Source organism: Nelumbo nucifera, chromosome 1, assembly GCF_055504915.1.
Source record: "Nelumbo nucifera cultivar China Antique chromosome 1, China Antique-T2T, whole genome shotgun sequence".
In the NCBI taxonomy this organism is placed as follows: domain Eukaryota; kingdom Viridiplantae; phylum Streptophyta; class Magnoliopsida; order Proteales; family Nelumbonaceae; genus Nelumbo; species Nelumbo nucifera.
Window position 1 is genome coordinate 8,721,980 of NC_142649.1, and position 12,021 is coordinate 8,734,000.

General features: G+C 40.6%; 1 protein-coding gene across 1 annotated transcript in view; it reads left to right on the forward strand.

Moving 5' to 3' along the window:
• Nucleotides 1-12,021, forward strand: part of LOC104586808 (acetolactate synthase small subunit 1, chloroplastic-like) — a 108,607-nt gene that overhangs the window by 72,261 nt on the left and 24,325 nt on the right. The window contains exons 7-10 of the mRNA XM_010244158.3: nucleotides 8,083-8,169; nucleotides 8,631-8,735; nucleotides 8,839-8,961; nucleotides 9,369-9,521. Of these exons, the coding sequence (XP_010242460.1) occupies nucleotides 8,083-8,169; nucleotides 8,631-8,735; nucleotides 8,839-8,961; nucleotides 9,369-9,521 (468 nt within the window). The remainder of the gene's footprint in view (nucleotides 1-8,082; nucleotides 8,170-8,630; nucleotides 8,736-8,838; nucleotides 8,962-9,368; nucleotides 9,522-12,021) is intronic.

The window sequence follows — 12,021 nt, forward strand, 5'->3', positions numbered from 1 at the left end:
TGATCCCCGCTAAGGATCTCACTGATTGGCATATCAAAGACAGCCCGATTCGACACCTAGTGAAGTGTCATAATCGAGTCTAGGGGTCAGGTGTAACTTTCCAGTTTTGCCCATCTGTCTCCAAGGTCCAGGGCAATACTGGAAATTTGGTCCGGTTCAAGGATTCGAGTAATCCCATACTGCATGTGCCTTGGGTCTTACCCTGGTGGTCGAGACAGGCCATCCCAACACTTGGTGGCACACCAGTATCAGCCTTGGCAGGATAAATCTCTCCAGACTTATCCATTGGCTGTGAACATTTGAAACTAACACGAGTCTCTATAGGTGTCCAGTTTTAGGGTCTTACACAGAATTATACCAAACAACATGAATCAAACATGCTCTTTATTTTTTTACACTAAATGTCAAAAGTACCTCAAATCGGATTGAAGCTAAGGGCATACAAAACTGTCTAACAGTTACCAGACTGAGTACCTCAGATTTTGTAGCCCAGAGGAGAAAACAGAAGGAGAGATCGCAGAATAGGAAACTTGAAGCCGCAGCCTTCTCCTTTGTTTAGTGCTCTGATACCATGTTACAACAGTTGTTTCAGCAGTTCGAACCAGTAGAGAATGAAGGAGAGAGAGAAGAAGAAGAAGAAACAATCAAAGTTAGCAGGCTAATCCCTACTAGTCATCCATAATATGAATTCGGGATTCTAATTAGTGTGCAAAAGACTAAACTGCCCCCACTTGAGTATGGGACAGGATGACTACAGAAGTAATTTTAGGACTGCCACATAAGCATATAACTTAAACAGAATGAAAAGACTAATCTACCCTTATTCAGCCATGTCTAACAGGTAAGAATATAATTTGTCTTTCTACACCTGTTTTTCTTTTACCTCTCAATTTTCTCATCTCTCTTCTTCTCTTCATTTTCTGTCTATTCTCGGTTATTCTTCAACCGGTCATTCACAAGTGCATCCGAAGTAAAATGTCTCCAGCTTTTGTACAAGGAGATTTTATTTTAATTATCAAAATGCCACTGAACTGTGGTGTGCTTCTCCCTTTAGGAAGCCACAGAAGTGCCTCTCAGGAATAAACCCAAACAGGGCCTAAATTGTTTTGTGCTATATGGGTTAGGAGTTGAACAGACAGTTACACATAGCTGAAAACACATTCAAAACCTTCAGTGGGTGTGGCACAGACTCGAGTTCTGGGCTGATTTGTTATTGGTTTCTCGATCTGATTTGACAAGCATAGAGAAACTAAAATGTCTCCAGCTTTCTCAAGCATAGAGAATCCTTCAGTGGGTGTGGCACAAACTAAAATGTCTCCAGATTTTTTTAAAATGTCTTATTAGAGTATCCAGGTTCATTAGGATGTAAGTTTTGTTTTTCCCTTCTTTAGTCTGGCTGGTCTTTCCTAACTTCAGCTTCCCTCCTTTCAAATAAATAATTAAATAATAAAGAAAAAGAAACCGCATAAACAAGAAAATGAGCAGTTGCCACCTTTGTCATCAGTATGATTTATATATGTATCATAGTTGTCAAGGCGATGCCTAGGCGTCATGGTGCTCTTTGAGGCTTGCCTCGCCTAATCGCCAAACAGTTTTGTACTATGTATTATAAAATACATTTTTATTCTTTATTTTATGACATTATAATTATAAAATAGGCACTATTAAACTAAAATATTCATTTTGTGTGTTTATATATGTTAGAATGGTCGAGTCAGGGGTATTTTGGTCATTCTGGTGTATCTTATTGAAAGTGAAATGTCTATTGTATCTGAGTTTAAGTTATGTGTCCCATCTTCTATGAGGGACAAAATTGTCTTTCTTGTAACTCAAGTTTTTCATGAATAAAAGTCAAGTGGGTCGGCTAGGAGAGGTACTTTTGTACATCCTCTCTTCTAGTCTGGCCGAACACTCTTCTCCTCTCCTTCTTCTTCTTTCTCTTTTCTTTCTTCTTTCTTCTTCTCTACTTTGACCTAGAAACAACTAGGGTTTATTCACATGGTATCAGAGCATTAAGGTTTGGCGTTCGTTTTCTTGTTGCTGTCTTCTTCCTGGGTTTGCCGCCAGCTTCATAGTAGGTTTCATCATCCTACAGCTGATCTGATTGAAGACTCGATAAAGGGCTGAAAAGGAGTTGTTGTTTTGAGGGCCTGGAGGTGAGAATGCCTCTGGCCGGTGCTGTGGTGGTCGTTGAAGTGGTATACTAGACCCTCTATTCAGTGTACGAAGAGGGCTGGTCGTATACAGGTATGGACACTGCTATCGTGTGTTCAGAAATGGACTGTGAATGCTGATTTTTTTGTGTGCTTCGAAAGTTAGTTGTTGTGGTGCTGGGTGAAACTGATACACATATCAGTCATATTTTTTTTGTGTGTTTTCTTGCTCACATGTGTGCTGAAAGAAGAGTGGTAGACTGCTGATGTCCACGACAGCAGTGGTGTGGTGTTGATTATGTTGTGGTGGCTGACATATCTATGTTTTTAAATGCTTAAAAGTGAACCCCTAGACCTTGTGTGTAATCAGTTCTGCAGTTTGCAGAACAAGTGTTCGATGAAATGACCGAGTAATTTCAGTAGTGGTGTGTTGGTTGTAAATGGTCCTGCAGTGTGCAGTCCAAGTGTTTGATGTGTTGACTGAATGATTTCAGCTTTAGAGTGTAGTGTGTAATGTGCAGTTGAAGAAAGTGGGTTGGTGGTACTGTAAGTGAGATAAGTCTTGTGACAAGTGTGAGATTGTGGTGTATATTCAGAGGAGACATAATTGAGATTGGCTTCAACTGTAGTTGGGAATGACAACAAAGCAGGCATCATGCTCTCTTCAGATTATCTAAGTGTTGACATCCATCAAGTTTAATGGTGAGAACTATGTGCCATGGGCAAAATCTGTGGAGGTGTTCTTGAAGGCCAAGAGGAAAGTAAAACATGTGAGGGAGGAGAAACCTTCCTCTGATTCTCCTGGGTTCAGTGATTGGGAACAAGATGATGCACAGATAATGACATGGCTTTGGAACAGCATGGAACCAAAGATTAGTGTGAACTTCATGTTCCTAGATACAGCCAAAGAGATCTGGGATCATGCTAAAAAGTTGTACTCTGGACAAGACAATACAACTAGGGTATATCAGTTATACCAAGAGTACTTCAATTTGAAGCAAGAAAGTCAAAGCTTAGAAGAGTATTATGCAAGTTTGAGAAACATCCGCAATGAGCTAAATGTGTATCACCCTCTCACATCAGATGTTCAGATCCAACAACAGCAACGTGAACAACTTGATGTGACTAGGTTTCTTGTGGGCTTGAAGGCTGAGTATGAGCCTATCAGAGCACAGATATTGGGGGGATCAACTCTCCCCTCACTTGAAGAAGTTTTTGCCCGTCTTAAGAGGACATCCATTGAGCTAGTGGAACATTCTTTCTTCTTTGATAGATATGGTTTGGTAGTGACTAAAGGGAGTAGTCGTGGAAGTAGAAGTGGTGGTGGCAGCAGTGGCCCTCCAAGCAACCGTGGTGGGCACATGTTTAACCGGGCCAGTGATCGGACTGGAGGCCGTGAGTCAGGGGGAGGCTGTGGAAAAGGAAGGGGTAATGCTCAGAGAAAATGTACACATTGTGGCTTAGAGGGGCACACAGTTAATTTCTGCTATGATTTGCGTGGTCCACCCAACACTTGGGCTAACCATGTTACATCTAGGAGTAGTAGCACAATTACTGAAAGCCAGCAAACTGCACCAACCCCCTCCACACCCACTTGTGCTTCCGGGCAGGAAATGGTGAGTGTACCATGGGCAATATATGAGCAGTTCCTTCGAACAACTCAGCAGAACACAGCTATACTTGCCCATTCAGGTATGACTTGTTTAGCTTCCAAGGCCTCACCCTGGATCATTGATTCTGGCGCCTCAGACCATATGTCTGGGACTCCTGATGTATTTTCTTCCCTTTCTTGCACCTCCACATCTCAGACAGTTACACTTGCTAATGGTTCTACATCTCCTATTTGTGGTGTTGGTGATGTTGATCTCTCCTCATTGTCTTTAACATCTGTTTTATATGTTCCCAAGTTCCCTTTTAACCTTATGTCTGTTAGTAGATTAACCAAGTCCCTTAACTGTTCTGTAACCTTCTATCCTTCTTCTTGTGTGTTTCAGGATCTCAAGACGGGGACAAAGATTGGTGGAGGGCATGAAGCCGGTGGTTTGTATTACCTTGATGGTGGTGGCCCTCTTGTGGCTTTTCAGTCGTCTCTTACTCCTCTCCAATGGCATTGCAATTTGATCATCCCTCTCTCAAGGCTTTGATGCTGCTAGTTCCTTCATTGAGTCATCTTTCATCATTAGATTGTGAGTCATGTCAGTTGGGAAAACATCATCGACTCTCATTTAGTCCAAGAACTAATAGTCGTGTCTCAAGTCCTTTTGTTTTAGTTCATTCTGATGTATGGGGTCCAGTTAAAGTGGTGTCATACAATGGGTTTAAGTATTTTGTAATCTTTGTTGATGACTTTTCAAGGATGACATGGATCTATCTTATGAAAGACCGTAGTGAATTGTTCTTTATTTTTCAGAAATTTCATGCTGAAATACGCACTCAGTTTGGTGTTCATATGAAAATACTTTGCTCCGATAATGCCAAAGAATACATCTCCTCATCATTTCAGCAATACCTAGAACATCATGGAATAATTCATCAAACTTCTTGTGCCTACACCCCACAACAAAACGGTGTAGCTGAACGGAAAAATAGACATCTTCTTGAAACTGCTCGGTCCTTGATCAATATGCATGTCCCAAAGCACTTTTGGAGTGATGCTGTTCTTATATCCTGTTTTTTGATAAATCGGATGCCCATATCAATCCTTGGAAGTCAATCCCCTTTCTCCGTGTTGTTTCCCACTTTGTCTCCCTTTCCTCTCACCCCAAGAGTCTTTGGCTGTGTTTGTTTTGTTCAGCACTTGGGGCCTGGAGTAGACAAGCTAGATGCTCGGGCTACAAAGTGTATTTTTCTTGGCTACTCAAGGACTCAGAAAGGGTACAAGTGTTATAACCCTAAGTTTCATAAATCGTTTGTGTGCCCTGATGTCACCTTCTTTGAATCAATTCCTTTTTTCTCCAATGCCAGGGTCTCTTCTTCTCCCTCTGTGGTTCATCTTCCTGTTCCAGTTGTGGACCCCCTTCCCGTAGTTCCCACTCCTATTGCAAATGCACATCATATGCCGGTTACTGCAGAGAGGCCGCCAATTACTCAATGAATCAATTCCTTTTTTCTCCAATGCCAGGGTCTCTTCTTCTCCCTCTGTGGTTCCTCTTCCTGTTCCAGTTGTGGACCCCCTTCCCGTAGTTCCCACTCCTACTGCAGATGCACATCATATGCCGGTTACTGCAGAGAGGCCGCCAATTACTCAAGTGTATACTCGCAGAAGTGCTTCGGCTCCTCCTCTACTTCAGCACCTGTCGACAGATCCTGGTACTGCCCCTTCTCCCTCAGATCTTCATCTCCCTATTGCTTTGCGGAAAGGTAAACGTACTTGTACTTCTCATCCCATTTCAGACTATGTTTCCACTGCTCACCTTTCTGCTTCCCATTGCAAGTTTATATCATTACTCTCATCGGTTCCCATTCCCAAGACTGTACAGGAAGCCCTTGTCTCTCTAGGGTGGCGGCAAGCCATGGAAGAACTCTGCTCTACAACATAATCATATGTGGGAACTCACCACCCTTCCTCCTGGTAAGCACATTGTTGGGTGTAAATGGGTCTATACAGTGAAGCATCTTCTTGATGGCAGTGTGGAACGATTGAAGGCACGGTTAGTGGCCAAGGGCTATTCTCAGTTATATGGTGTGGACTATATGGAGACATTCTCTCCTATGGCTAAAATTGGTTCAGTTCAGGTGTTGATCTCATTGGCTACTATGTATGATTGGCCTCTCCTACAACTTGACATCAAAAATGCCTTCCTACATGGTGATCTTGTTGAGGAGGTGTATATGGAGCAACTACCAGGGTTTGTTGCTCAGGGGGAGGCTGGTAAGGTGTGCAAGCTCAAAAAGGCAATCTATGGACTAAAACAATCACCTCGTGCATGGTTCGGCAGGTTCAGTGAAGTGGTGAAGGCCTTTGGGATGAAACAGTGTCAGGTTGATCATTCCGTGTTTAGCTATAACTCGAAAGATGGAAACATCTTGCTAGTCGTGTATGTGGATGATATTGTCATAACTGGAAGTGACAACAATGGAATTGACAGGCTGAAAAAATTCTTACAGGACCACTTCAATACGAAAGATCTGGGGAAGTAAAGTATTTCTTAGGAATAGAAGTTGCGAGGTCAAAACAGGGGATCAACCTATGTCAGAGGAAATATGTTCTTGATCTACTTGAAGAAACAGGGTTGTTAGGTGCTAAACCAGCAGAGATTCCTATGGAACTCAATGCCAAGTTAAGTGTGGATGCAGGTGAAGAGTTTGATGATCCTGGAAGATACAGAAGGTTGGTGGGAAAGTTGAACTACCTGACCATTACCCGACCAGATATATCATTTGCTGTGACTGTGGTGAGTCAGTTTATGCAACATCCCCGGGTTCCTCACTGGGAAGTTGTTCTGAGAATTGTTAGGTACCTAAAGGGTGCTCTAGGTCGTGGTTTGTTATACCAAAAAGGAGGACCTCTTGAGATAGTAGGGTACATAGATGCTGATTGGGCTGCCTCTATATCAGACAGGAGGTCAACCACAGGGTATTGTACCTTCCTGGGTGGCAATCTTGTAACTTGGAAGAGCAAGAAGCAAACAGTGGTGGCAAGAAGTAGTGCGGAAGCAGAGTACAGGGCTATGGCCCATACCACATGTGAACTAGTATGGCTGAAGAACCTACTACAGGAGATAGGTTTCTCAATTGACAAACCCATGAAACTATACTGTGATAACCAAGCTGCTGTTCACATCTCATCCAATCCTGTCTTCCATGAAAGAACCAAACATATTGAGGTGGATTGTCACTTTGTGAGAGAGAAAGTGATAAGTGGGGTAATAACTAGATCTCATGTGAGCTCAGGAAATCAGTGAGCAGTATCTTCACAAAAGGATCGTCTCGGGGAAGTATAGATTACATTTGTAACAAGCTGGGACTATATGATATATATTCTCCAGCTTGAGGGGGAGTGTTAGAATGCTCGAGTCAGGGGTATTTTGGTCATTCTGGTGTATCTTATTGAAAGTGAAATGTCTATTGTTTCTGAGTTTAAGTTGTGTCCCATCTTCTATGAGGGACAAAATTGTCTTTCTTGTAACTCAAGTTTTTCATGAATAAAAGTCAAGTGGGTCGGCTAGGAGAGGTACTTTTGTACATCCTCTCTTTTAGTCTGGCCGAACACTCTTCTCCTCTCCTTCTTCTTCTTCTTTCTCTTTTCTTTCTTCTTTCTTCTTCTCTACTTTGACCTAGAAACAACTAGGGTTTATTCACAATATACTAATTTCGTTTTATTATTTTCTTTTTTGTTAAGGTTTAATCAATATAAACATTGCTAAATGCTGTATTGAACCCCCAAAGACTTTAAAACCTGAACCATTAAGTAAGGAAGAACTTAAAATAGGCACTACTACTACTACTACTACACATTTTCTTTTCTTCTTTTCCTATAACAAAAATAAGGGTTCAGCCCCTATATTTTTTGAATTTTCTTTTCCTTCTTTTTCTTCTCATGAATATGTTGATTTTCTATACTTTAATATTAACTCTATACTTTTCTTATGAAAATTATGAATATTTATTAAGAAAATATGGTTATGGTACCTAGGGAACTACCCTAGGATCTATGTTTTCTACATAAAAAATCCATCACCCAGGTGACTAGGCGACAAGGCACCCCCCCTATCGCCTGGCCTTGCCTTGGCGCCTTGAAAACTATGATATGTATTTTATCTTTGATGCTAACCTGATGAGAAACTTTGCTTAAACCTTCATTTTATTTATTTAATTTTACACTTGGTTTTCCTGAATCCTGGAATTCTATTGCTTACTCTCTTCTTATTTCAATTATATTGTAAATTTAGCTTTAGCTAACTTCATTTTATTTCTTTACTTCTTGAAGGGTGATGTCTACCCTGTGGAGCCTTATGATGGATTATCAGTGAAACAGGTTTTGGATGCTCATTGGGGTGCCCTCAATGATGAAGATGTAAGAAACCTTATGCACCATTTTTAGATCCATTAATTTTATTTTCTTATTATTTAAAATAAAGTTCTGTTGTGGACATCATAAGTTTTATTACCACTTTTTTGAGGGACTAGGTCCAAGTTGGCTTTGATCTTGGTCAAGTACCAAATTTAGTTCTTTAGTCTGCAGAAAAATGATCTTTTAATACTTAGATCGGGCAACCATTTTGACAAATATGAATTTGCAGCAACTTATATTGTTGGATTCTTCGGTAGTATTTCTTTTGTTTTTCCATTATTATTTTTTGGGGGCAGGCTTTAAACAGTTTTTCATGTAATGGAATTATTCTGAATTCATGCTTCTAATAGCCACTTGGATGACCTGTTATTTGGGACAGGTAGCTCCTGATTGAAGTGAAGTCAAAATCCTAGTTGTCAGTTCCTTGAAGAAAATGAATTCTAACACTCTTTTTCTTTCCCCAGTCAAGTGGGCTTCGATCCCACACTCTTTCTATGCTTGTAAGTGACTCTCCTGGAGTCCTCAACTTAGTCACGGGGGTTTTTGCCCGTAGAGGGTATAATATTCAGGTTTGTTTGGTTATAACTTCGGTTTCTTTTATTGTTTTTTTCTTTTTCATTTTTCTCTCATGGATTTCTTCTTTGGTTAATTATCATCATCTTCTGCTTTCAGAGTCTTGCTGTTGGTCCTGCAGAAAAAGAGGGCATTTCTCGCATTACAACCGTTGTTCCTGGTACTGATGAATCAATTGGGAAATTGGTTCAACAACTTTATAAGCTTATTAACATTCATGAGGTATGGTGCAATCAATTTATTAATAGAGCCCATCAATTATATTGTTTGAACATATCCATTAGACACCTATATCTTTTGGAGTAGATCAACCTGTAGCATTCCGTCATTCCCCAAATGTGGTAATGATGGCATACAATCTTTGTACTCTATTTTCAAAATGCCATTAGTTTCTCTGGTAAATACATCAGATGCAGTAGGGTACTGTCCAACTAATGTCCCTTCTAAATAGATGCACTAGGTTAATCTTCATTTGCTCGGAGCTGTCTATTTTCCAATTATAAATGAATGCAACTGCTCAGATGGTTGGGACTTTAGTCCTTCAATGGGACTCCTTGTTTAGTTCAAGATATATGAATATTTATACCAATTATTAAAATGGCTGACATAGCAGGTGGTTGCCTTTCCAGGTTCAGGATATCACCCACTTGCCATTTGCTGAGCGAGAACTGATGCTGATAAAGATTGCTGTGAACACCACTGCCCGAAGAGATGTCCTTGACATTGCCAGCATATTCCGTGCGAAGGCTGTTGATGTGTCTGATCATACAATCACACTTGAGGTTAATATCCTAAGTCAGGATTTTTCTCCATTTTAAATCTTGTTACCTTGACCTGGAAAACACTTTTAAGTGGTATTTGGTAGTTTGCTAACTCTACGACCATTATCATTTGAAGGTAGAACTCTAGTGCCTGTTTCGAACCAGCAAACTATGAACTACTACCAAATCCATATAGTTTGAGTAGTACCTAGGAAGCCAATAGTTACTCTCACTTTTCACTTTCTATTTTGTGAAGACAGACTTGAGTAGTTATATAATAATTGTATCAAGTAAATGAAATGGGTCTCCAAATGTGAATTATGTAATATGTATATAGGTCCAACCCAACCTAACTGGTATTCAATTGTTTTTTTTTTTTTTTTTTTTAACATATTTTGAAAACCCAAGAGTCATTTAAGTTTTTATTTGGCCTTCCAATGTCACTTCATTGTAAAAGAAGAAAATCCAAAAGAAACATGAAAACGAATCCTAAATTTTGAGGTTATGAGGTTACAAGGCGTGCAAAATTACAAGAATATGTAGGGGTGTCATGACCAGGTAATCTGGGACAAGAGGACCCAAACCTGATTCGTGTTGAAGAATTGGAACCCTAACCTGACCCTACACCCAAATAAGTCTGACTCTAACCCAATCTTACAGGGTTGGGTCAAGCTGGGTTTACCATTTGACCTAACCTTATTGACATCCCTATTTACAAGACTTCCCCTCACTTGGATGAAGTTGTTGACAATCCACCCGTGTTCTGATAAGAAATCAGCAAGAATAAGAGTACAGAATGGGAGAGAACAGAGAAGATGAGAAGAGAAAGAATGAAAAAAGGGGTGCAATTCTTAAAAATGATCCTGCCACCCCAGTAAATTGCTATTTATATTGATCAAATAAAAGAGCAAAAAGACAGGAATGGCCCTTCTGCCTATAAGACTGGTAATAGGGGGTATTTTGTGGGCCTTTAGTGGCCCAATGCAAGCTGCAGACGCCTCAGAAGCTGAAGTCTAATCTCTTCTAAAAGGTTTAAGAATTGCTAAGAACAATCATTTCAGTCCATTAGCAGTAGAAGGAGACTCAAGAATTACTATCAATTGGGCAAAAGACTCGGGAGAGGGTCCTTGGAAGCTAGCTCACCTCCTTGTAGAAATTCACGAGTTATCCTCTTTGCTGAACTGCTTCTTTAGATGGATTCCCAGGGAGATGAATAAAACTGTAGATGCCTTAGCAAAGCAAGGGTTGGGAAGGGACTTTTTATATAGTGCTAACTCTTTTCCATCTTTAGTGCAGGTCTGAACTTTATCTTGGTATCAGAGTCACTGTGACAAAATTAGATCTGCCCAGAATTTTGTTCTATTGCCACTCAGCTTAGGGTTTTACAGTTTTCTTCATCATCTGTTGGAGATAGGGAAAAAGGATGAAAAGGAGGTTTGTGGTGCTTTGTAGGAAGCCCTCTAATTGATGTTAGGAAGGGGGCTGTTTCAGGTGGTGTAGTGGACAGTCGAGTGGTTGGTGAGTTGCCAATGTTATGGTGTGTATTCAGGTAGTTGTGTGGTGCTGAAAGTGTAGAAATCAGTGACGTTTATTGCTGAAAATTGTGACTGTAGGTGGTTTCACTAGTGTGCAGTGTGGTGAAAAGTGATTTAGAAGTTTGATATATGAAGAAAAAGAGGAATTCAAATATGGGAGACAGTAGTGAACACAAATCTAGTGTTTTGGTTCCCACCGACTACCTGAATGTTCAGATGACTTCTATCAAAGAATTATGTGCCTTGGGCCAAATCTGTAGAGGTCTTTCTTAGAGCTAAGAAGAAAGTGAAGCATGTAAGAGAAGAAAAACCTCCCGTTGGTTCTAGGGAGTATAGTGATTGGGAACAAGAAGATGCACAAATTATGACCTGGTTATGGAATAGTATGGAACCCAAGATTAGTGTGAATTGTATGTTCCTAGATACAACCAAGGAGATTTGGGACCATGCCAAGAAGTTGTACTCGGGACAAGACAATACAACCAAGGAGATTTGGGACTATGCTAGCATGAGGAACCTTCGTAATGAGTTGAATGTGTACCATCCCCTCACTTTTGATGTTAAGATTCAGCAACAATGGAGAGAACAACTAGATGCAACCAGAATTTTAGTAGGGCTGAAATCTGAATATGAACCACTGAGAGCACAAATACTAGGAAGGTCAGCTCTTTCGTCTCTAGAAGAGGTGTTTGCCCGTCTTCGGAGGATTTTTGTTGGGCCCACAGATAATTCTAATATCTCTGACAGGTTTGCCTTTGCAGTGACAAAAGGGGGAGGCTGTGGTGTTAGAGGTGGAGCTCAAGGAGTTCAGCCTGGTCGTAGTGGTAGTAGTGGATCCATGTGTTGGAGGTTGAGATTTAGGGGGAGCTCGTGGCAGAGGATGTAGTAATGGTCTGAGGAGGTGTACACCTTGTGGTATGGAAGGGCACACAAATAACTTTTGTTAGGATTTGCATGACCCACCTTCAACTTGGGAAAATCATGCA